Here is a 26327-nt window from a genome sequence, read left to right as displayed (position 1 = left end):
TCTGGAATTTCGCGTAAGAACAAACTATTTTGCACACAGATTTCCTTATGGGTTCAAGTTGGCCATGTTGACCAACAGAAAGTTGATTGGTTTAAAAGTGACATGTATGAGCTGTGCTTCATATTGACAATAAACAATGAACCATTTTTTGCCTGTGCGCAGCTTGAGTCAACAAATCTCATATTTTTTCTACAGTTTAGGCCTATACTTTATGCATTCAGTTTCAGCTATTTCTCAAGCAAACTTCTCTTTTCTGAATTAGGTAATAACTAAGAACAAGACTGACTCTCTTTCCTGTCACTTACAGGGTGTTGCCCCTTGATAAAAAACACAAAGCCTACCTTGACCCCAGTGACCCTGTTGTAGACCAGGCATGAGTGTGATAGGATTTGCCATATCAATAGCGAGGTGAGTGATGCGATGAGCTGTCTGGGTTCTTAGGTTCATCTGTGGCTGAAGGCGAGAGTGGGTTTGTGTAAGGAAGCACTTTTCAATCTGCTGCTATTTTTAAAGTAATTGAATCTGTATTATGTACTGCGGTGGGACATGCTCTAAAACTAGTTTAAAAACATTTTAGAAGCTCGTTATAACAGAGGGAATATAAATTTGCCACTCAACTGTTTAAAATGAACTACTGAATGCAAAAAGTATGGCAAATAACAAATGAAATGGTGACCAGTTTGAGCATCTAAGCTATAGCTCTACACTTTCTGAGACAGAATTACATTTTCATGTCATTTCAGAACTCCAATGGAGATATTTCGAAGGTATTTTCAATGCAATTACAATAAATGGGCTAAACCTTTCAAGGTTCAATCCGAATGCAAAATCGTATCTAAACCTTCATAAAAAGCAATCTATATGATGTTCGATGAGAGTTCCTAGCTGTATGACTCCTGAATAAACCATTCTTTTAAGTCAGATCTTTTCAATGAATCAGAACTGGTCTAAATGATTTCTTAACTAACTAGACTGATACGGTTTCTCACACAATAGTTTTGGTAGCTAGCATGAGACCACTTTTATTGTTGAGTCCTTTTTGGTGCTTTGAAGCTTCACTATGGCAAAAGAAAGGAAAAACAGTCTTCTGAATATTTCCTTGTGTGCTCTACAAATAAAAGTAAAGGTTGGATAAATGTGAGGACGATGACAGGACTTTTATTTCATTACCGCTTTGAAGAATGTGGAAAATCCTGGGTATCCCAAATGTTTTCAGTTCCTAAAAAAAGTTGTCCTTCATAAACTAGCAGACAGAAATAATCACAAGAGAAACAGTATGTCTCAAACACAATTTAAATGGTCACTTTCTCAAGCGTGCCAAAGGAGACATTGTGAAATATGCATTAGAGAGATTTATGTGTGGGTATAAGTTATGTTGTAGTGAAACCGTTATTTTCAGTTTCAAACAGCAGACATCTGGAGGGGACAGGAAGGAGAGAAGATAAAGACTACTGTTTGTGTAGAGCAGGAGCGTGATAGGGATCACTGACTACTTCTTTCACTTCTGATAAGGAACTCACTTCAGTTTAAGCTTCCGTGTTCCACTGGACAGTCAACTTCAATAATTTTACAAAAAATATTAAAACAGATCACATGGTCCTTTGCTCTTCTCCTGTTCTCTCTCATCTCTTTTTTTGCGATAATCAGAACATTTTGCTTTAGATTGTTAAAATGTTCTTCACACGAAGAATTTTTTATTTTATTTTAAGAACTGATCAGGGAAAGGTTCTTTGGGGAATCTCTATTGGGATAACTGTGAAAACTAAGGAAGCTTGTTTCCTCCACGGAAATTTTTTTTTAAAATATAATTGCGACTTTTTATCTAGCAATTCCGAGTTTATATCTTGCAATTTTGACTTCTTTTCTCAGTATTCTGAGATATAAAATCGCAATTGCGAGTAGAAACCACAGTTCACCAAACGGAACTCACATCAGAAATCACCAAACGAAACTGCAAAAATAATATATGTTTTCAAACAGGTTTCCAGATCTAATTTGGTCAGACTGCCCCAAACTCAGTGTTGTGTCGATATTGTTATATTGGGCTGGTTGAAATGCTCAAACAGAATGATGTTTTGATAGTGCCAAATTATCACTATCCAACAAATGTCTAAATGAATGAAAGGGAGAATGAGAAAAGGAAAATAAAAATCCTGTTCTACTAGTCATAGATGGAGACTTGCCTATCCTGTCTGTCCTGCTTTGCATTTAAACAAATTAGGCCTGCTGATGTTAAAACAAATAAAGGTGCAATCACGATTTAAAGGGATGGTCATCAAGCTGTGTCTAATTAAGCTGTCATAAATGAAGTGGTTAGAGAAGAACCTCTTCTCATTGCAATTACAACCAAAAACCACAGTTTGAGTGTAATCACCAAACGGAAAACTGCAAAAATAAAGATAAAAATTCAAACAGGTTCCCTAGACTCTTGATCAGAAAAACAGGTAGGCTAGCCCTGCCCCAAACTCAGTGTTGGTTGTGTCAATATTGTTGCGATTAAACATCACATGTGTGGCTGATGTGGTCCCAAGTGGACTAAATTGAGATTACAAACTTAAAGGATCGTCTTACATTTGTAAAGTGTTTTTAAACTCTGTATAATATAATTTATTCTTAAAGATACAAACGAGTAATTTCAGAACAAGCCCATTCAAATAGCCCCGCCATTTTAAGTGGTGTGCAAGCCCTTTCCCCGAAGGTTTTTTTTTTGCCGCCATATCAACACGTTCAACTCAGCGCAGTGCACCGCCCGCCATTTCAGTGTGACTAACCTCTCACTGTTTACTGTGAAAGATTATACTGATATTTGAGAGATATATGACGTTAAACACTTTAAATGTACACTATGCACATTTAATAAAAAGGCGTAATTTCGCAACTTTTTGTTTGGTCTCTGAGGTATTAGGCTACACAGTATTTCAAAATTTCTAACAATAAAACATCTCACCAACTGACAACCATGCGCGTGCTCGCCACGTGGCTTATAGTTTGTGACAGTGTCATGATCACGGAAATTGATAGTTCATTGATAGTTCATTAAACAAGATTAAATAAAAAGTGAATCATTCTGCCGGCTTGACAAAATAATCCAACAATGTTTATGGTTTGAACACAAGCAGAACATGTGCAAAACTGATCGGTGTTTTTAACTGTGCGAGTAAAAAAATCGCAAATGCCGTTCTTGGCATCAGATTAATTGCGACAGATGTTAAGTCAGTTCAGATTTATTTCATACCTGTATCCTGACGTGAAAATACATTTTTGCCCAACAACACGCTATTTTGTACGTTCGAGAAATCTCGAAATCCTAGCTATCTGCAGTTAAGTACCTCCCACCTTGGTTCCTACAGGCCAATCCTTGTCAGCACTGCTGTTGGGTAAAGGCACTGGGAATTACCTTGTAGACTGGGGAGTAGCGAGGTCTCCGGGAACAAGGTACAAATAAGGTAGGACATACTTGATTTTTTTAAAAGCACGTTTCGATTATTAGATATTTGGAGAGTTACGATTCTGCTGAAACAGTTCTCATTCTTATGTTTCATTGCCCCGTAACGTTACAGGTTTCGCTTCATGTGAGCGACCATTACAGCTACACAAAGACACACTGACAAAGGCAACCGGTCAATGAGAACGCGGATATGGATTATGGAAAAAGTGTTTACGGAATTGACGTTATTTGCAAACATATAAGTTATTGCACTGCGTGTTAGCCGTCTTAAAGCGACTTGCAAAGATAAAATCGCACAAATGAAGTAAACATTTGTCCCGGTAGCGTAAATCCAATTGTTTTGAAAGGGTTCACAAAGACAACAAGAGTCAACGACTAAATTATAATGCTATAAACTACAATTTCATCGTCATTCCACAAATAAATCAACCGCTAAACATCTAAATGCACGCTACCGGTTATGTTTATTTCATACTTTCATTTAGATTATATGCGCACATTGTTTTTGATCCACGGTGTATCAAGTTGTTGTCACAGGTTTAACCTGTATAAGTGAAAGCTACTTTATAAGCTCGCTGCATTCGCGGCAAAAATTACCCCGCGAGATTTTCGTAAAGTGGGGAGGAGTTGTTAACACACTGACGACGCAAGATAGAGGTTGTAGTCTTTTGTAGTTTTGAGGAAATGCAATATGACTCAGACTAGTTAGGCTTCTTCAAAATACATAAACTTTCAGTAAACGTTATGTAATGCATCTCTATCAACTTTATGTAATGCATCTCATGTGTAAGAGAGTAATTTTGCATTATTTCTTATGCATTCAAATCTTTTTCTCTCTTTGTCTTTTCCACAAATACTATATAGGTAAACAAAAGGTACCTTATTACTGGTTTAGTGTCATATCTTAATCTCTCTGGTCTAAGAAGTGTAAGACAAAAAACAACAAACACTTCTCTATGATCTCAAATGTGCAATGAAATTGACTTTTGTTATGATTTATTGCTTCTGAATGTTGTCTCAGTTCTATTGTTATTTTGTAAGAAAAATATTTTTGTATTGCGTTATGAAAGCAGAAGATGGCTACAAATGTTAGTCTGGACCCGAATAACCCTGATGACAAGTTCAGTCGCTATGACATTCTGTCCTGGATCAACGAAACCCTGCACACTAACTTTACTCAAGTGGAGCAATGTCGGTCAGGTACTGTTTTGAATTTTTTTCTGTTTTGTTGTTAATGTCTGCTTATTGACAGCTTTAACCTGAATTACATGATTCTTTTTTTCTTCTTTTTTTAGGTGCATGTTTTTGTCAGCTTATAGACATGCTCTTCCCAGGGTTCATTGACATGAGAAAAGTAAAGTTTGAGTCCCAAGAGAGTTTGGATTTCATGCAGAACTACAGTCTTCTGCAGACAGCTTTCCAGAAATTAGGCATAACAGAGGTCAGATTTAGTCAGATAATGTATTCTATTAATCCTCCTGCAGATAAAATTGTGAATGTGTAAGGTGATGCATGCAAATGTGTTTATTTTCCTTATGTTGTTGCTATTCTGTTTAATCCCATACGTGCTGCAGAAATTATATGATGGATATTTAAATGTGAATCTTGTATAAGAACATAATCTGAGAACTACAGTATGTTGTCTGTCAAGCTCTTTACAGTACATTGACTTTCTCAATTTTTGATGTTTCTTTCAGTCAGTCCCTGTGAATGAGCTTCTTACAGGGAAGTTTAGACCCAATTTCACCTTTATGAAGTGGTTCAAGAAATTTTTCCATGCCAATGAGAGGCAAGGGAGGGACTACAACCCAGTTGAAGCTCGTAATGGTCAGGATATTGTACATGTAGATGATGCTGTTAAGTCTCCAAAATCTTGGAAAAGTCCACATGAATCTGGTAAGCCTCCATTATTGTCATTTCAGTTTTGTTTTTAAATTATTATTTTTTATTTTATTTTATTTTTTAAGAATGATGACTTTTAATTATTTTATTCAATTCTATTCCCCACAGTCATGAATAGAAAATTTGCCTAAGTATCTCTAATACATCAGTAGGACTGGAAAATCAGCTCATCATTGAAATGCATACACTATTCCAGAACACTCACTGTTGTAACTTGTTTTTCTTTTTATACAGGCAGAGTAAGGGACGAGTCTGACAAAGACATTGATTTTAATGGAAGGAGGCGACCTGCGACTTATGATCCTAAATGGCAAAGAACCTTTAAATGGATCAAAGCCAGTCATCTGGGAGACAACTGCGCTTACTGCACTTTGTGTGACCATAATGTCGTCCTACACGCAGGTTTTTACGATCTGAAGCGACACCAGCAGACTCAAAAGCATATGAAATTTGAGCTGGGAGGATTAAATTCATCTGGGAGAAAGCAGATTGAAGTCTCCATTTCCTGTAGTGAAACCATGTTGCTTTTCATTCAAACCCATTGCCTATCCATTTTACCCTCAAAGATCAACAAGGCCTCCCAACGTACTGCAAAATACATCCTCGGACTAGAGTATCCAAAGGACATTGTTTCTGCTTGTAAGCTGAACCCGTTTTGTATCTACATATATGGGCAGGTGCCACTTGATGTAGAGAGCGGAGAAAGGACCTCCTGCCATGTAGTGCTTGTGGGCTTTTTTGAGGAAAATCAAGCAAGGTACTGTATCCGTCTCCTTGATGTCTTTCAGTCTGAAGACTCTGTTTCTGGGTGTTTACATAATGTCCTCCAAAAGTTTGAACTTCCTGCTTGCAACATGGTAGCTTTCTATGTTAATGATCAGGAACAGACCTCAGAAAGTGTTGTGTTGCAAATTCGGGAGCTCAACCCACAGGTGATTGATCTTGGTGGACTTTACAGCATACCTGACTCTGCCTATAGTGCTGGCCTAAAGGCTTACTCCAGTCAGGTTCATGAACTTCTTAACAACATCTACGCACACTTCTCCACTTGTTCCACTAGCAATGACAACCTCAAGATGCTGTTTGCAGGTATTAATGGACTAAAAGACAACAGCGCACCCCTTTCATACAGTTGTGAGGAGTTTTGTGTGCTCATTCAAAGGATGCTTGGAATGTGGAGTGATTTGGTGTCATACTTCACCTCCTGTGATGAAAATAATGATAAAGCTAAGCATATTTGTTCGCAGTTGGAGAACTCTAAAATTAGGGTCACCTTGATGTTTCTGGATCACGCTCTTGGTCCACTCCGTGCCTTTGGGCAGCACCTGCAACAAAGCAAAGGTTCTGTTCGTGCTGATCTTGTCCAGATCCTTCGAGAAGCAAGTGGGCTCCTACGTTCATATGCCTCCAGCTTTCTCCGCCCTCAAGCAGTCATACGCTACCTGAAGGAACGAGACCCAACCATCCTGGAGAACTCAATATTCTGTCTTCCTGCTACTGAGCTCAGTCTGGGTGGGGTGGTAGAAGACTTCATCTCTGCCAGAGAAGAGGAACTGGCAGATTCCCTGAATGCATTTCATGATGAGTCTTTAAAGTTTTACAAAACTCTTACGACCTCTATCGCTGACAATCTCCCTCTGAGCGAAAGTGTCTTGAGGGGCATTTCACAGCTCCTCAGCCCAGCGGGAAGGTTAAAGGTCACAGGAAAGAATATAGTTGACCTTGCTGTACAATTTGGCATCTGCTCTAAACCTGAGGATTCTGCTAAGCTCACTGATGAGTTCTTGGAGTATCAGCTTGTTGAGGATGAAGAAGACACATCTTCAACCCTTTCTCTGGAACGATACTGGTGTAGTGTGCTCAAGACATTCCCACCAGCATCTATTTTCAAGAGGCTTGTCCTCTGTCTTTTGGTTTTACCCTGTCCTTCTCTTGAAGCAGAAAAAATCTTTGCCCAGGTATAGAATACAAGTCTTTATATCAATCTATAGCTCTCTCTATGCTCGTTCTATATCTCTCTCAATTAATTTTGTCATGTTCAAAATGGTTTAACTTACAGGCTGTTGAAAATGGAGATGCTCTTCATTGGGATGATAGTTCAGGTGAAAGTGACACCGATATAGTAAAGGAGCTGGATTCCAATGACGACTCCTCCGTAGAGCAAACTGAAGTTAAGATTTCACCCATCAGAAATGGGATGAAGAAAAAAGCCAGAAGCAGCACGTCAGGTAAGTTGTCCTTTCAGGGGCACTTTTTTCTAATCAGTCCATCTGAACGCAAGAGTAGCAAGGTAAGGGCTTCTACGACAGGAAGGGCTACCACTTTTTTCAAGGTTTATGGCATTAAATCTGACAGATATATTCGAAGTTGTGTTGCTGTGGAAAAAGTGTGGATCAGATTGGATCAGCAATGTCAGATAAGGCTGACAATGGCTTTTCCATTCTTCACTGTGAGAAGCAGCTCAGCGGTCACTGCCAAGACCACAATAGTTTGCCGCCAATATTTTCAAGTTTTCTAGATCCATTAATAGTGTGTAACGAAGCTTATGTACAGCGGCTAAATGTGTGGTTCTTGGCCAGAATAAGCTGCAAAGTGAACCCAGCATTAAGCCAACAACCAAAGGTCTAGCTTTGCAAGACTGGATCTGCATTGTCAAAATCATTCAAGCATTTGAAGTTGTAGAAACATCTTTCGGCTTGCATGTAATCAACACTGGTGCTTTTTGTTACTAAATGGTGCTCCACAGATGACTATATTTCACAATGAATTGTCGTGGATTAATTTAGTGCCAATAATTTACATAGTAAGTACAATAAAATTCTCAAATTGTAATCTACAATTTTAAATTATACTTTAAAGTTAAAGTTCTATCCAGTCAGATCCAGCAGAGGCTGGTTAGATTGATGGAAACGATGTGCTGTTTTCCAGAGACGGTTCAACACTCAAGCGCAGTGAAGCCGTGTGTGGTGCGACTGGAGAAGATCCCCAGTCAGAGAGGTGTGAATGAAATGTCCAGTTTAAGAGGTTCTAGAGCAGCTATAGAATAATGCTTTACGCTTCAAACGCTTCTCCTGGTGGAAAACATCTGTTGGTCTGAACTTTCTTCCTTTGTCTCCGCTTCACACTAAATCTTCAAGAAAGTTGCTCCTTTGCATTGAAATTACAAATGTACTCTATTTGTCTGCACTCAAAGTAATGTTAATTGTTGCTTTTAGTGTTGCTTGTTTAGACACCTCAAAATAGATAAATTCATACCTGACTGTTCTTATCGATTTAACTGTTTAAATTTTATTTTCTTGCAGAAATGGATTCAAAGAAAGATGGAGCCAACAATGGCGTTAACACATTACAGGAGGTAATATTAGCTGGAAAAAACTGTGGCTGAGAAACAACTATTAAATGTTTTTAACCAAGGAATGAATTCCTTAGTGCCATTGTAAATACTGTCCAGACCAATGTGTATGTTTTAATGGCTGATGCTGATACCGAGAACTGCAAAGTGAATGACATGTGAAGGCCAAGTATGGTGACCCATACTCAGAATTTGCATTTAACACATCCAAGTTAGCGCACAGACATTAGAAGTAGTGGGTAGTGAACACACACAAACACACCCGGAGCCGTGGGCAGCCATTTTGCTGTGGTGCCTGTGGAGCGATTGGGGGTTAGGTGCCTTGCTCAAGGGTACCTCAGTTGTTTCCTGCCGGTATTGAGAATCGAATCCGCAACCTAAAAATAAAATTATGTATATGGAATACACTGAAATAACATATATTTAAAGGCTCCGTTTATTTGATTGAAAATACAGTAAAAACAGTAATATTGTTAAAATACTATTACAGTTAAGGACTGTTTTCTATTTGAATACATTTTAAAGTGTAATTTATTCCTGTGATGGCAAAGCTTAATTTTCAGCAGCCATTACTCTGGGACTGTTTTTTCTATAAGACTGTGAATCATTTTCAGGATCCTTTGATGAATATAAAGCTCAAACACACAGCATTTATTTAAAAAGGAAGTCTTGTGTAACAGCGTTTTAAAAAGGAAGTCTAGTGTAACAGTTTCACTTTTGATCAATTTAATGTTAAAAAATACTTCCTTAAAATAAAACTTACTGACCCCAAACTTTTGAACGGTAGTAAGATTTTGACTAGACTGTTTGTAGATATTGTACTGAGATAAAGGAGAAACCAACATTCTGGGAAATGCACGAATGGTTATTAGCAATACTGATGATCGGGCCTGGTAAAAATACCAGTCTATCACTAATTCTTGCGTTTTACTGATCAAGCTTTTTTGCCAGAGTCCCATAATTGAATATGCCCCGAGCAGTGAATACTTTTGCTGAGTTCTATCTTACATTGTATTCTTGAGATGATGAAGCAAACCAGGACTGATTAGGTCAACTTTAGTTATCACAGGAGTGGTAAAAAATGCACCGGTACACACAAACACATCAACCATATCATCAAACTAACCTCTCTTGACTTAACTTCTTTCTTTCCTTCTCTACATATCTGTACTTTAAGGCCCTGTTACTGATTACTTTACTCTAGGAGTCATGTGATCTGAGTTGACCGTGTTTGTAATTTGTATGCATATGTATGGGTCTATAGGGCTCTGTTAGAGGAATATTCGGTTGGGAGAGCAGCTTACGGCAGAAACCACTTGCACGTACAGTCTTTCAGGCCGGTGCTGGCACCTGGAGCAAACCAGCGAACCCAGACAAGGACAGCAAGCCAGAGGCGGTATGTACCTGCCCCGGTCAAGATTCAGTGCTCTGTCTGGCCTATCGCGGGTGTAGAGTGTCCGCCTTTCAGTCGTCCCATTCATGCTCTCTGTATTACATTGAGCTGTTTTCATAAGCAATAGATGCTGCTTCATTAATGTGTGCATGAGCCCTGTAGTTTCTTTTCTGGCTGGTAGATTAGTCTTTTGAGTTTTTATCTTATGTTCCTCCTGTAGCTTTGTCCTTGTCTGTTTTTTCCTCTGCAATTTCAGTGCTAACATTCACAACAAGTCATCTTTTCCATGGTGTTTAAGTAGTTTCTTGTTTATTTTCATTATGCTGCATTGGAACAATATGTATTGTGAAAAGTGCTCTATGATACATTTAAATTCCTTGTGTGTAGTGTTATGCATGCTGGACTTACACACTAACATACATGAGAAAAAACGAAATGCGTGTGTATGAAGAATACACATCTTTACTTGGGGTAACATTTATAAATGATTATAAAGTTAATCAATTCATGTTTCAACAAGACTTTTAGCATTGTGGAAGCTTGCATACAGACAGATCCACGGAGGCTTTGTTAAAACTCGGTGCTATGTCTGTGTGTTTTCCACACAAAATGTTTAGTCTAATTGCACTCACTTTAGATTATGTATGCTTCCTTTGTGTCGCACTAAATTAACTGTTGTATTAATTGTAGGTGAAGAACAATGTTCGTTCTTCTGCATCAAATTCAACACTGAGCCCCAGACCTGGAAAGAAAGAACAAGCGTACCAGGTAAGTCTTCTAGGTTTCTAAATTTCTTAAATATCGTCACATTATTTTCCTGTTATCACTGTAAATGATAACAAAATAAAAGTAAAAGATGTACAAATAAAGGTGACTTAACTTGACATACATTACCTATTTTAAGTAACTACAGATGTGTGTTTCACATGATCTGCATTGATTCATTAACAGACGTTGTATCTAAAGTAAATGATCTGTGTCACTGGGGGGTAGAGTATCCAAAAACTGTACTCAAGTAAAAGTACTTATAGAAGGAAAAGTAACTTGAGTAAGAGTAAAAAGTATCCAATGAAAAAACTACTCAAGCAGTTAGTTACTAGTTCCCAGCAAGAAATTTTACGTCTAAAAGACGTCTAATAGCCGTCAAAACACAGCCCAGACGTCTAGGCTAAAACAAGGCTGAATTTGGGCTGTCAGTGAAAATCTAATAGACAACTAACCCTAGCCCAAGAATAGATTAGATCATCAATTAGACGACTATTGAACGACTACATTTATATATGTCTAATAGACAACAAAATGATGGCTAAAGGATTAAAATAATTTTTCACTCAAATATAACAGGTTCTCATAAATGGCAATCCATCCAAACAAATTAAATATAAAAGTTTTATTTAGAGAAAGTACATTAACAACTTAGACAACTTACAAAAAGATCAAAACATAAAAATGACCAAATAGGTAAAATATGTAACATCAACAACTTAAGATAATTAAAATATTAAGAATGACAAAATAAAAAGTAAAATACAAAACCTTTTTTTCTTTTTTAAACGTTTAATTGTTGGCTTTATTTCCATAACAGGAAACAGTGATCTCTACTAACTATCAAGTCTCGCGGTGTCAGTAGTTATGTCTCAGTAGGGCTGTTGCCATCTAGCGGTTGAGAAATGTAATTGCATTTTTTTTTTTGTAATTCAAGTTTTTATTCTTTTAATCCAGTACATGACAACACATGTATCAATACTGCTTGAAAGGCCAGAATATTACAGTGGTTAAATGTAATAAAAAAGTAAATGTATTAATAAATGGTCAGAGAAGAAAGAAAAAAATAATAATAAATAAATACATAAAAAATAATAATAAAATAAATAAGTAAATTATTATTTCACATGTAAAGACAACGTCACAAATGACCAAAAATCATCCCAAGCTGGAATATCCACCGGGACCCCTGTTTTGTTCTTATTATGTAGTTTGCAAAGCAGACGTTCGTATGAAGCTGTCCTGGTCATTATGTTGACCCATTCTTTTAACTCTGGGGTTTCTGTAGTTTTCCAGTGTTTCTGGATGACTCTAGCCGTCACAGAGACCCCCACCATAATTACTGCAAACTCTCCCTTTGAAGTATTTGGCATCTGTTCCCTGTCTCCTAATAGACACAACCTTGGTGATGACGGTATTGTTGTTCCAAGCCATTTGCTCAAAATATTTAAGGTTTGTTGCCATAAAGGTTGAATAATTGGACATTCCCAGATACAATGAATAAAAGTACCTCTATCCTTCTGACATTTACAACAAACATCATTATTTGTCAGACCCATTCTATTGAGTCTAAGAGGTGTCAAATAAAACCTATGTATGATTTTATACTGTGTAAATTGTCCTCTAGCCTCTCTTACATATTTGCCTGTGTTTGACAAAATTCTTTTCCACTCTTCGACCCCAATTACAATCCCAATGTCCTTTTCCCATATCATCTTTAAATTAGTGCAGACATTGCTTAGCACCTGATTGGTTGTCCTGTAAAATACGGAGGCTTTTTGTTGTGGATAAGGAAGTGTTAGGAAGTCCAAGATATGGTTTCCATCTGTGTGCTGAATTTTCGTGGAAACACAATTCCTCATTTGAAGATATTTCCAAAAGTGATCTTTTCCCTTTAAATTATACTTCTGTACAAGATCATTGTAAGACATAAATACACCCTTTTCAAACAGGTCTGACACAGTACACAAGCCGTTTATATGCCATTTCTTCCAATATATGGGTGATTTCCCAATACAAATAGTAGAATTATACCATAGGGAAGAGTATGGTTGTTTACATTGTGATAATTTATGCATCTTGTGAATCTTCGCCCAAACCTCTCTTGAGTGTTTCATAATAGGATTTGTAGTTGTGTCTAAACACTGAGACAGGTGCTCAATAGGGCTGTATGGCCGTGACAAGGTTTTCTCAATAGTAACCCAGTCTAATTGAGCATTATTGTTCCAATGCTTGGCCAATTTGGCCATTTCAAAAGATAGCTGATGAAGCCGAGGATCTGGTAATCCCAACCCTCTCTTAACACGGGCTGCAAATAATTTGTTAAACTTTATCCTAGGCCTTTTACCATTCCATAGAAAACGTTTAACCATTATATCATATTGGTTAAAGATCAAATGTGATATTGAAAGCGGCAGCATCATCAGCACATAGTTAATTTGAGGGGAGACCACCATCTTAATTATATTTACTTTTCCCCATAAAGTTAGCTGAATTTTTCCCCATTTCTCTAAGTTATTTTTTATGTTTTGTAGAAGTGGTGCCAGATTTAGGGTAGGAATCTCTTCCAACTCCCTACATATCTTTATACCCAAATATTTTATTCCTCTTGGGATCCATCTAAAGCTAAATTTAGTTACCATATTTGCGTTACATATTCCGGATATAGGCATAGCTTCCGACTTTGTCCAATTAATTTTATATCCAGACACTTTGGAATAGGATTGAACTGTCTCCATTAGGTGGGGTAAGGATTTATCCGGATCTTTTACCATGGCCAGAATGTCGTCGGCATATAAAAATAATTTGTGCTCTTTGTTGCCTCCCTGTATGCCTGAAATGTTTGCATTAGCCCTAACAGCAATTGCCAATGGTTCCAGTGTGATATTAAACAATAGTGGCAATAGCGGACACCCCTGTCTTGTCCCCCTAGTGAGGTCAAAAGATGGAGAAACTTTACCATTGGTGATCAAGCATGCCTTAGGTGTCTTATATAATGTTTGAATCCACTTTATGAAGCAGGGCCGAAACCCAAAATTGGTCAAAGTTGTAAATAGAAATTCCCATTGAACCCGATCGAACGCCTTCTCTGCGTCAAGTGAGAGGGCAACAATTGGGTCAGTCTTTTCTCTGTTTAACCAAATTAAATGGAGTAACCTTCTCATGTTATCCGTTGATGACCTGTTCATCATAAATCCAACTTGATCAGGGTTTATAATGTTGGATAAATGTAATTGCATTTTTATTTCATTTTAAATTAAAGACAGTCAAATAATATGGTAGATTGTGTTTAAATGTTATGTGTGAGAGCAAACATGAAGCAGCGTGTGCGAAAAATAATTGTAAGACTATTTTGGCTATACGCTGGTCTAAATCAGGGCTATAGCCAAGCCGTTGAGAGTAGACCACTGATTGCCTCGATTTTGCCGGGTGGGCTAAAAGCAGACTGCACATAGCCCGGCCAATTCAGAGCTAAATCGTCAATACATTCGACCGATCGATCTCATGCGCTGCCTGGCCACAAAACTACAATGAATCAGTTTTGACTATATTTGGGCTACATAGCCGGTCTGACTACGAGCTAAATAGTGGCTACGCACAGCCTTAACAAGAACATGTCAAAGAAATGAAACCAAACACCTTATAATCACAGTTGACTTTGCTTATATGATGGAATACCATACATCTCGCAAGTTATTTTGGAAAAAATGACATGTAACCAGATTCCGTGTTATTTTGGCTAGAAGTGGGTTACACATAGCCGGACTATATTGGATCTATATTTAAACAAGCATGTTTAAAACTGGTTAACTGTGTCTAAGGCAGGCAAATGCATTTTTCAAGTCGAGTTCGCACGCCACTGCGCAATACACACATTACCGCGGGATGGCGGGTGTTCGAGATATATCCAGCTGCAGACCTGCAGCACCACCAGTTTCAGAACCCCAGAGCCAGAACCGGAAGTGAGGGAGGGGCGGAATTATTTACAATGACACAAGCATGGTTATTTTTGCAAGTATTTAAAAATATAAAAAATTGTTGCACCTTTTAAATAATATTTAGGGTATGTTTTTATTACACAGTGAGTCACTGCTCGTTGTATGAACTATAACTGGTATGTGACAAATAAAGAGCAAGACAGTGCTCGTGTTGTTTGAAGACGTGAGAGTGCGCGCGCGCGGCCGGGGCTCTCTCTCTCTCTGCTCGTTAAGCGCCCTGTCATGCGCAGCAGTCATTCTATTCCGCCAAAAAGCGGACGATCTGACGGGTTTTAGAAGATTTAATACAACCTGAAACTAAAAAACAGACCCGACCTCTATTTGAGACCGGACTTATATTTACCCAGACCTGCAGCCACACCAGGCGTGTAAAGAGACAATCGTCTATTTGGGACTCGGCTATTATTTGAAGTACGGTACATTTTTATGGTTTCTTTTAAAACAATGCCGGATTTTCTCTCTCTTTTTAGATTTTTGACATTATTTTACATAAAGAAAAATGCATGCTGCACATGTTCTTGTGAAATAAAGTATATTTTATATAAAATGACCATAAGTTTCAAGCATTATTTTCACGATCAGGAAGTAACTCTCATAATACAATAAAACGGATAACTATATAGAATTATACTACAAAAAATCAATGTTTTAAATGCTTATTGTACTATACCTTAATGTATCATTATAATAGGTATAAAGTATGACATTTCGTGTGTAATAATGACGTTTCGTGTCTAAGCAAATTACGCTCCAAAACGTTAGGTGGCGTTACTCGGTTTAGAACGTAAGCCCCGCCCCTCACTTCCGGTCCTGGCGCTGGTGTTAGAACGTAAGCTCCGCCCCTTACTTCCGGTTCTGGCGCTGGGGTTCTGAAACTGGTGGTGCTGCGGGTCTGCAGCTGGATACTATTGGGGTGTTCATTTCATAAACTGTGGACAATGGTAGCTTATTTAATGTAGCCAATAAATTAATGTATATGTCCAAAAAACGGATAATGTCATACTTTGTAGTAGTGCTATCGTGGCGTAATAATTTGTTTGGTTGTAAAATGTATTACCCGAATGAAATAATATCGTATGTATCGTCCTGTGCAATCATTCATTGACAGACAGCTTACGAAGATATTGAACTAATAAAGATCTGCATCGCTGGCAAAAATGAGGCATTTGCAGATTTGCTTTCACTAGACTGTAGGTCCACGGCCACTTCATCCAACGCTCTTGATGTTTTTAAATCTTCCTGTTATGACTCCGAGTCGAGTGTGAATTGAAAGCGCTTCAGACGATCCAGTGCGTGCAGGACACTGAACATATCATACGAACTGATTCGCGAACCGATTTAGACAGATCTGCCAACTTGTTTGATGAAGTCTTTGAACAGAATCGACTCAAAAGAGTGAGTCATTTGTGAATTGAGCATCGCTCATGCCCATAAAAAAGATACAGCGCACTTGGAATAAACTACGCATAAACATGTATTGCATTAAAATAAAGTAACAAGAGGAACGTCGCCCAACGTAACAAAGTAAAAGTAAATTTTTTTCATTAGAAGTGTACTCGAGTTAAAGTAAAAGTACCCACATTTAAATCTACTCTTAAAAGTACAATTTCTCAACAAAAAAAAAATACTCAAGTAAATGTAACGAAGTAAATATACTTTCGTTACTACCCACCTCTGTGTTTGAGTGAACACAAAACGTTTGAAACTTTTTACGCTGGATTTGGCACTGTCCATTTGTGGCTGGAGCATCTTAAATAGAATACTGGGTTTAAATGGTTATATTATTTTAGTTTACTTTTGATTGCTCTGACAGTTGCTCTTTCATGTTGAAATCATATTCATCCTGCTTGTACAGTCATTTCTTAGTTTATATAATATGACATGCATGTTTTGAATGTATGTAGTATTGACTTATTGTTTCCCTGTGCAGGATGGGAAGGGTTATGCCATTGGAGAGCTAGTGTGGGGAAAAGTGAAGGGCTTCTCTTGGTGGCCTGGACTGGTGGTGGCCTGGAAGGGCAGGACACCTCCTGTGTCCATGAGGCGCGTAGAGTGGTTTGGAGATGGCATGTTTTCAGAGGTTTGTTTTTATTCTTTAGAATTATTTTTCCTGCATTCTTCAAAAGATCCAGTATTTCACACTGAAGCATGCTTCTCTTGTTAATTTTAGATACATACAGAGGGACTTTTGCCCTTTTCTGCATTTGCAAGGTGCTTCTGTAGTAAATCCTATGAAGGTCTACCTACCTACAAGAATGCCATCTACCAGATCCTGGAGGTACAGTGGAAAGATACTTATTTAACCATTCTCAACTACGGTTTGAAATAGAGTACCAGTTCTTTTTTTTTATTGTAATGTTGCATTATATTGTTGTTCATGTGTAGTTGGCAGGTGAGCGCTGTGGGAAAACTTTCCCCCCCACTGAGAAGAAAGGGGAAGAAGTGAAAGCCATGCTAGATTGGGCATTTGGAGGCTTCCAGCCCATGGGTCCTGATGGCTTTTCGCCTGTTGTAGGTATGTACAAAATCTGAAAACATATCTGTAATTGAGAAAAAAAACAATTTTGAAAGTTCATAATGGGCCTTTTTACACCTGGTCACTTCATGTTTTGTGATCTGATAGCTATCTGATTTGTTAAAATGTTTCCATTTATACGTGTCTCCGCAAAATATAAATCCGATCTTTAGATCAATTCCCGCGCTATATGCACATTTAACGGGGTTCACGTCAATGAAAGCAACAGATATTAGCTGCATTTTATTTATCATCAGCTAATTTCAAGATCAAAGACCGTGATAGGAGAGAGAGTGGTAGAATAATTTAGTCTCACTACTTTTAATGAGGAAGATTTTGCATTTAGGTTCTGTGACTTCTTTAATTTGCGTCAGTTTGCATGTCGGCTTGCCAAAAAGATACTCAGCTACTCACCTGCGGCGATAAGTGTTGCAGTATACATGACATATAGCCTTTAACACACTCTCACACGTTTATTTTTTATATATTTTTGGGAGGAATAAAATGTATTTATGTGGTTTTATCAACCAGGTGCATTTACACTTCTCCGGTTTCGTCTGAAATGCGTCTCAGACTACCTCTTGAAGTGGTTTGAGTGATCGGATTTAATTCTGTTGCGAAAATGCTTTGGAGGGTGTGATCTTTTCACAATAAGATAGCTGTCCGATCAAAAAAAAAGTCATGAAATGACCAGGTGTAAACAGACCAAATAACAGAGTATCAAAAGTGACAAATTATCTGTCACGAAAAGACAATAATTGTGTGACTTCAAAATGTGACTTCACATTGATCAGAAATTAGGATTATGCACAAAACTGTCAAAAAGCCGCTAATAAGCAAAATTTTGATCTGGGTTGATTAACAAGAGTTCCATCTGCTTTTCCATTTCACAGACAGCTCTACCAGTAATAAAACTGAGTCAGATTCCTCTGTGTCTGATTATCAGCCTCCAGCCAAGAGGAAGTATGTCTGCAAGAACAGACCATCCAGACCGTCAACTCAGGTGTACACCAGAGGTGAGTTATCAATCTGCATTGAGGCCAGAACTTAGTATAAATCATAATAGCATAAATTAGGTTTCTATCTCATAAAACATTAACACAAAACTGTTTACATAATTTTGGTAAGAGGACATAACCCATGTTTATTCCCTTCCTTCTCAGATCAAATGGTCGAAGAGGTTACTGGTAAAGGCAGAAAGATTGAAGGTGAGTCAATTGTCTTATTTTATTTCTATCATATTCATAAATTGAGCTAATTATTAAAGCTATTCTAGGGTTCAACAATCATTTAAATTATAGTTTTTCCTACGGGGCCAATCAGAAAATGATTCGGGGCCTGGAAATGCAAGGGAATGATAAAATTGTGGTTTTCCCAGCCTGGCAACATTACGGGAATTAATAAAAGGTCATAGGAAATTGTGGAAATATAGTTTTGGACAGCTCTAAAATATTTAATTAACTTTTTCCATAAAATGAATAATTATAAATTATATTTAATTTATTTATAAAACACTTAGAATAGACATGTCAATTCATTTGGTCAAAAGCTGTAAAAACCCTTTAGATTAAATTTGCATGTGCACTGTGTATATTTTCACAGCTGCCACCACAATAAATCATACCTTTCATTTTATTTTTACTTAGTTTTTCCTTTTGGACAAGTCTTATTGCTCAGTCCTTTTAATCAATTGCAAGAAAATTATACAGAATGTCTGTTCCCATGGCTCTTTCCTCAGATTTCTGCCTGTCATGTGGAACTGACAATGTTGAAATTATCCATCCTCTCTTCAAAGGAAGCCTTTGTTTTAAGTGCAAGGTTTGATTCAAATCTTGTCCTATCTTTTTAGTACTGAATCACAAAATGAATATGGTACTTGCTTTTGCTGGCCAGAATATAATTTTCCATGTACAATTGTGTATTTGTCTAGGAGAACTTTACAGAGACGCTGTATAGGTATGATGAGGATGGCTATCAGTCATACTGCACTGTGTGCTGTGCTGGACAAGAGGTCATTCTCTGTGGAAACGCCAGCTGCTGCAGGTTTGAACTCAAACTTACACTAACTTAAACCTTAATGTCATGTTAACTATCAAAACAGGTTGTTTTACTGTCTTTTTCTCTTTTCACTCTGTTCAGATGTTTCTGTAAAGACTGTCTGAATGTGTTGGTGGGACCGGGGACATTCGAAAAGCTGAAGGAGGTTGACCCATGGAGCTGTTACATTTGCCTGCCCTCAAAGTGCTATGGTGTGCTCAAGCTCAGGCCTGACTGGAGTGTTCGTGTCCAGGAGTATTTCGCCAATAACAGTGCCTTTGAATTTGTGAGTGTCCATCTTATCCTTTGTGTTAAATATCCAAGTAGTCCAATTTTCATAAAGTAACAGATACAGACTTTATACCGCAGTGGCACTCTTTGCATCTTGTGTTCCATCTAGTCCCATTCGTATTTTGCGATTTACGTTACCATTCAAAAGTTGGTTAGACTTTTTAAAAGAAGCCTCTTTTGCTCATGAATGCTGCATTTTATTTGCTCAATAATACAAAACAAAAGATACAGTAAAATCACTAACACTGAAATACTGTTACAGTTTAAAAGAAGTGGTTTCTATTTTCAAATTCCTGTGATGACAAAGCTGAATTTTCAGCAGCCATTTCTCCATTCTTCAGTTTCACACGATCCTTCAGAAATATTGTAATATACAGGTGCTGGTCAACGAATTAGAATTATTTTAAATAGTGCAATCATGAAATTCTTTGAATGCATTTTTTGTGCAGAAAGCAAATCAGGTGTTCACCGCACCTGTCCTACTCGTTAGACTAATCACAGAACTCGTTATCTGGAAAAAAATTTGCTCAGCTGAGCTTTCCAAAAGGCCCATTTAGGCCATTTAACTGTGACACTGTTGTTTTATTGAATTAGAATAATGGTGAAAGCGTTTCATTGAATTGCAATAATTTTTATTATAATTACAATCATCACTTTCTCAGTATTTTGTGGCTGCCCCTTTGGCTTGTATGACTGCCTGAAGTCTCCGCGGCATCGATTTGACCAGCTTGTCGCAAGTTTCTGCACTCACAGCTTCCCAGGCAGTGGCGATGTTCTGCTTCAGTTGGTCCAGCGTAGTAGGCTTTCTGTCGCGAATTTTCCGCTTGACGATGGCCCAAAGGCTTTCAATGACATTGAGGTCAGGCGAGTTGGCCGGCCATGCCAAAACTTCAAGCTGTTTTTTAGTGAACCAATCTTTGGTCGACTTTGCCACATGAGCCGGTGCAAGATCCTGTTGAAATATGAAGTCTTCTTCGCCGAACTGTTCCTCAACAGTCGGAATCAGGAACGTTTCCAGAACATCTTGATATACGGCAGCATTGACAGTCTTCTTGAGGAAGCAGAGTTTCCCTACACCTCGAGCGGACATGCATCCCCAGACCATAACGCTCTGGGGAAACTTGACGGATCTTTTCACGCACTCGTGGTTGTAGGTTTCGCCACCACGACACCAGACACGAGGACCTTGGTCACCGAAGGAGATGCAGAAGCGTGATTCGTCACTGAAGACCACTTTCTGCCAGTCTTCAGCAGTCCACTCGCCGTGTTCTTTGGCCCACTTCAGCCGTTTCACCATTTGTTTCTTGTTCAGCATCGGTTTTACTGCTGGAACGCGAGATTTGAAGCCGAGTTCGCGCAGACGACGGTAAGTGGTTGATCTGGAGACGTCAGCGCCGGTCTGCTTGTTCCACAAGTCGGTGAACTCGGAAGTGGACTTGAACCGGTTGCTGACTGCGATCTTTCTCAGCTGCTTGTTGTCGCGAGCAGAAGTTTTTCGGACGCCGGAACAGTTGGTGCGCTTGCTGCAGTTTTTCTTGAGAGCTTTGCAGACGGAAGACTGGCTGATGCCGAGCTGCTCAGCAATTTTAGTTTGGGTCAAGCCTTGTTGGCGAAGGGCTTGAATTTGAGCCACTATTCCGGTTGAGAGGTCGCGCTGCTTACCCATGATTGATTTTACAACTTAGAAATTCTACTCAACCCTGACTTTATACTGCACAGTGAACACTCTTCACAGAAAACAAAAATTTGAGCATTTATTCTAATTCAATGAAACGCTTTCACCATTATTCTAATTCAATAAAACAACAGTGTCACAGTTAAATGGCCTAAATGGGCCTTTTGGAAAGCTCAGCTGAGCAAATTTTTTTCCAGATAACGAGTTCTGTGATTAGTCTAACGAGTAGGACAGGTGCGGTGAACACCTGATTTGCTTTCTGCACAAAAAATGCATTCAAAGAATTTCATGATTGCACTATTTAAAATAATTCTAATTCGTTGACCAGCACCTGTACTGACTTGGTGCTCAAGAAATTAATATTCTTATGAAGACTGGTTATTATTTTGGGATTCTTTGATAAATAGAAAATGCAAAATAACATTTTACATTTCAAAATATTTTGTAATAATGTATAATTCTTTACTGTCCCTTTTTCTATTTATTGCATCCTGGCTGAATTAAATAATCAATTACTTTCAGAAGAAAGAAAAAATGTACCGACCCCAAACTTTTGAATGGTTGTGTACATTTGGGAAACAAATGGAAAAGCAGAATGGTGTATTAGTAAGAAAACTGTTTTTGTCCTTTGTTTAGGAGCCACACCGAGTGTATCCTTCTATTCCAGCTCGTCAGCGTCGTCCAATCAGAGTCCTCTCCCTATTTGATGGGATTGCAACAGGTCTGCTCACTTCAATATTACTGGAATATTTCCAGCCAAAAATAAAAAATCTGTCATAATGTCAGTATATTCTTCAACAATTTTGTTTTTTGCAAAACAGCACTTAATATTTTTTTTACTTTGTTCAAGACAAAAACAAGGGTGTTTTTTCATACTTTTTATTTCTTTCTTTTTGTAGGCTATCTGGTTTTAAAAGACCTGGGCTTTAAGTTAGACCGCTACATTGCCTCTGAGATCTGTGAAGACTCTATTGCGGTCGGGATGATCAAACATGAGGGCTTGATTGAATATGTGAAGGATGTCCGCACCATCACAAGGAAGCATGTAAGTATAGAGCATTATCGCATAAGCTATGAACTACTTCACATTCATCATATACTTTCTTAAAGTAGTATAAGGAATTTGACGCATAACCAGATTTTAACGGCTAAACTTTGCTATTTTAAAAACACTCTTCCTCGTATCTGGCTGTGACTGTGACAAGATCCCTTTTAAAGTTCCCTGTTGTCATCATTTTGTAGCTGGCGGAGTGGGGGCCATTTGACCTCCTGATCGGTGGAAGTCCGTGTAATGACCTGTCCATGGTGAATCCAGCCAGAAAAGGCCTTTTTGGTAAGATATAGTTTAACAGAATTGTGAAGTTTTAGGTACATCTGAGTTTGGTCTTTTGCATTAGAATATATTTATATAACCTAATTATAAAAAAGTAATTTGTTTTATTTTATTGCTCTTGTCGTCCTTAGAAGGCACAGGTCGACTGTTCTTCGAATATTACCGCATGTTAACCATGATGAGGCCAAAAGAGGACGACGATCGCCCATTTTTCTGGCTCTTTGAGAATGTTGTAGCGATGAGTGCCCACGACAAGGCTGATATCTGCCGTTTCTTGGAGGTAAAAACTTTTTGTTTTCAGGATTACAAATTAAGCTAAAAGCTAAAATTTCAGGGGGAATTTTCTTGGGCAAAAAAGGGCCATTGTCAATATTGTAGCGATGTATGAAGCTCATCTTGCACACAAGTCACTTTCAAACCAAGCAGCTTTCTGTTTGAACTTAAACTCAATGCAAAATCTGTGTGGGGAAATATTTTATACTATACATTTATGCATGCTGTTGAGGCAGAATTCCTTTTCACTGAGATGAGCATGCTACTATTTTTGAGGGTTATAAATTCTCATGCGTTTATCTGTTTCCAGTGTAATCCTGTGATGATTGATGCTGTGAAAGTAAGCCCAGCCCATAGGGCCCGTTACTTCTGGGGAAATTTACCTGGAATGAACCGGTATAAATGCGTGCCCACACAATCACACATCTCGTTAAAATACAAGCATAACTTTTCCAAGTTTGGAAATGTATGTGTGTTCAGTAATAGATGGATTGATTCACAGATTATTTGTGACTGAAGAGTTAATTTTGTGTTTTTAGACCACTTGCTACTTCACTGACTGATAACGTAGATCTGCAGGACTGCCTGGAGGTCGGACGAACTGCAATGGTGAACAAACTTATTGTATCTTCTGACTGAAAAGTTAATGTTTTGCACATGAAATGAAAGAAATGCACAAATACAAGTTTAGGCACAACTAAGTAAGATGTTAGAATCGTCAAAACCAATTAAAATGTATTTCTTTCCTTTTAACAAATGATTTAATAAAATGCCTTTATTAACTGTATCATCAGTTCAACAAGGTTCGCACTATTACCACCAAGTCCAACTCCATCAAACAAGGAAAGATGGGACCTCTACCGGTCACCATGAATGGAAAAGAGGACTACCTTTGGTGCACTGAAATGGAGAGGTCAGATATCTATTTATTTATTTATACATTTAAATTAAATTTTACTCGAATTTTGGCCTTGTCAGGTTTGCATACAGTAAGTCAGTGGGTTTTTATTAAAAAGCTGCATAAATGTTGCTTTTGACAAAATGACTGATATTTTATTCCTGTCTGCACTTTCAGAATATTTGGGTTCCCAAAGCATTACACAGATGTGAATAATATGGGGCGGGGACAGAGACAGAAAGTCCTTGGGCGGTCCTGGAGTGTTCCTGTGATCCGACACCTCTTTGCCCCTCTTAAGGATTACTTTGCTTGCGAGTAAAGCCATCCTGTGGCACTGGAAGGTCCAAATCTCTCAGATAAATGAATTTGATTTTTTAAGGTTTCTGCAGATTCTGACCTCACAGAATATTTTCATTTTTAATGTTGCTTTAAAAAAAAAAATCTGTTCTGTGTTTTATAAGTGTTTTATTCTGAACGGTGATGCTTGGAATGCACAGACACTTTTGGATCATATTTCAAACATCATAATTACTGTCGTTTTTAACTTGTGTGCTTTTAAAGTGATTTAATGCTGAAGAGAGCCACACGATTCTCCACCCACTACCTCAGTGCCATTCTGTGATTGGTTCATTGTCTGGAGGAATGCCTATTTATAATTTAATGAATAAATTAATATTAGTTCTGTTTAGTTTATCTAAATCCGTCTTTAACATGTCAGCTTTTTATATCACATTTTTACATCAGAACTTGTCCTTGTTTAGGAATAAACATGTCCTGTTGTTAAACATTTACATATTTTTTTCATAATGATTGGAAATGTTGTCATTCCATGGTGCTGTTTTTATAATATAGAATGTTTGGCCAATGGACAACTGTACTAAGTCAACACTTAAATGTTGTCCTATTAAGTATCATGTATTTAATTGAAAAGAATGTTCATGCACACCATAGATGACTTGCATTTTGATTATAGGAATACATGCAACCCATATACCATGTATTCACTAGCACAAATGTTGTCTGTACAATTGTAGTTTAGTGAAAGCCTTGGGCTTTTGATAGATTTGAATTGAGATGCTTTCTAAAGTTTTAGCTTTTTTTTCTCCTTACTTTTTAATGTTAACAATTTGCAGTGTGATCCAACATTTTTAGGACAACTTTTTTGCCTTCAGCTAGCATTTTAGACCATACTATCACATAATTGTACAATAAACAGGTCATCAACCCTTAGAATTAAGGTTGCAACACTTCAGTTTAGTTTTAATTTTTACCCCATTTGTTACCTGTACGCACTTCCGATTTAAAACTGTTGGCCTTGAGCTGATGGTCTAAAACTGTGTTCACTGCAGCATTTAAGGATTTAGCATACCTCAATATCTTTGTGAGAATTAGTCACTGCATTAACTATGAGGCCTTTTTGTAGAACATGATGCAATGTGAGAAAGGGCTTAAAGAATAAGTGCCTACAATTTGATGATAGGCTATATGTTTTTGTAGGACAAATGTTTAAATGATTTTAACTGGCATGACTTCAGGTTACATTAAAGGGAATAATTCTGGCTTTGCATTTGTCTTGTGCAAATGTCTAAATTGTATCTAACCATTGAAAAGTCTCGTGAAAAGAATACGTTTCGCTTTCCATTGTGGTCATTGAAAACTGTCGGTGTGAAATTAGGTGCTTCAGAATGTGTATAAATTGTTTTCTTTCTAGTTGTTAATCATGTGTTTTCAGCATTATATATTGTTTGTGGTTCTGACCTTGTCACTGGTCAAAGCTGATCTTTAGCTTTTGATAGTTTTTTAAAACATGATACCAACTGACTGAAACTTGAGATTGATTAAATTTGGGTACGGCATGGGCCAGCTTGAGGTGTATGTGTGAGCTTTGGTGAAAGATCAGTAACTGGATTACATGTCTTGATTAATTTTGGATGTCTACTTGTAGCAAAGCTTTAGAAAATCCCAGTAAGAATTCTGTTGTGGATGTGTTATATGTAATTGTTGTGAAATGACGGTCTGTGTGTAGTTTTGAGGTGCAGTATTGTCTCGTTAGAAATAACTCCCTCAGGTCTTCTCAACACCAGCAGGCCTCATAGGATGATCTTTAATGTAACACTGATTATTTTTATTCAATACTTTGTGAACAGAATATACTATATATTTGTATCCTTGGAATTGCCCTTAATACCTCTGTTTTTCTGTTGAATGGGTCTTTCAAAACCCATGTCTTCTGGTGCTAAATGAAATGCTAATTATCTCTGTAGATCTAGGATTTTTTTCTTGAACTGATGATTGACAAGACCGGGTTTGTTTAAATAGCTTTTGATATTTGCTATAGTCTACTTGCCTAACTTTAATATTCCATGCTTGTACTAACATCAGTGATGAAAAATAAATTTCACCAACCCTTTGTATCTGTCATTTTTTTTTAAATTGATATGTTAATT

General features: G+C 37.7%; 1 protein-coding gene across 8 annotated transcripts; it reads left to right on the top strand.

Moving 5' to 3' along the window:
• The first annotated feature begins 320 nt into the window (after window positions 1-320).
• On the top strand, window positions 321-26290 carry dnmt3ba (DNA (cytosine-5-)-methyltransferase 3 beta, duplicate a). Of its 8 annotated transcripts, none has more exons than XM_077223525.1 (26): window positions 321-408; window positions 4519-4648; window positions 4744-4889; window positions 5146-5344; window positions 5585-7308; window positions 7410-7578; window positions 8279-8347; window positions 8653-8705; window positions 9967-10098; window positions 10786-10863; window positions 16789-16938; window positions 17029-17136; window positions 17244-17373; window positions 18267-18389; window positions 18537-18581; window positions 19112-19191; window positions 19304-19416; window positions 19513-19696; window positions 22013-22097; window positions 22276-22421; window positions 22619-22709; window positions 22841-22989; window positions 23293-23378; window positions 23522-23591; window positions 23777-23895; window positions 24058-26290. In XM_077223525.1, the coding sequence occupies exons 2-26, from the start codon at window positions 4525-4527 to the stop codon at window positions 24197-24199; spliced, it is 4515 nt and encodes a 1504-aa protein (XP_077079640.1). In that variant the 5' UTR covers window positions 321-408; window positions 4519-4524; the 3' UTR covers window positions 24200-26290. The 8 variants fall into 8 exon arrangements, with proteins under 8 accessions (XP_077079640.1, XP_077079638.1, XP_077079641.1 ...); XM_077223523.1 differs by lacking the exon at window positions 321-408 and adding an exon at window positions 3349-3446; XM_077223524.1 differs by lacking the exon at window positions 321-408 and adding an exon at window positions 3376-3446 and having other exon boundaries at window positions 4522-4648.
• Window positions 26291-26327: the final 37 nt, after the last annotated feature.

This window comes from Siphateles boraxobius, unplaced genomic scaffold (assembly GCF_051911475.1).
Source record: "Siphateles boraxobius isolate OS27281-9 unplaced genomic scaffold, OSU_SipBor_1 9, whole genome shotgun sequence".
NCBI lineage: Eukaryota > Metazoa > Chordata > Actinopteri > Cypriniformes > Leuciscidae > Siphateles > Siphateles boraxobius.
The sequence above is the reverse complement of the archived record's forward strand: the minus strand, read 5'-3'. Positions and strand labels throughout refer to the sequence as shown.

Excerpts from the sequence above, each read along its gene's own strand:
- dnmt3ba (XM_077223525.1), top strand. The coding sequence starts at position 4,525 with ATGGCTACAAATGTTAGTCTGGACCCGAATAACCCTGATGACAAGTTC. Across the intron at positions 5,345-5,584 it reads GAAAAGTCCACATGAATCTG|GCAGAGTAAGGGACGAGTCT; the intron begins GTAAGCCTCCAT and ends CTTTTTATACAG. Across the intron at positions 18,390-18,536 it reads AACTCAGGTGTACACCAGAG|ATCAAATGGTCGAAGAGGTT; the intron begins GTGAGTTATCAA and ends CTTCCTTCTCAG.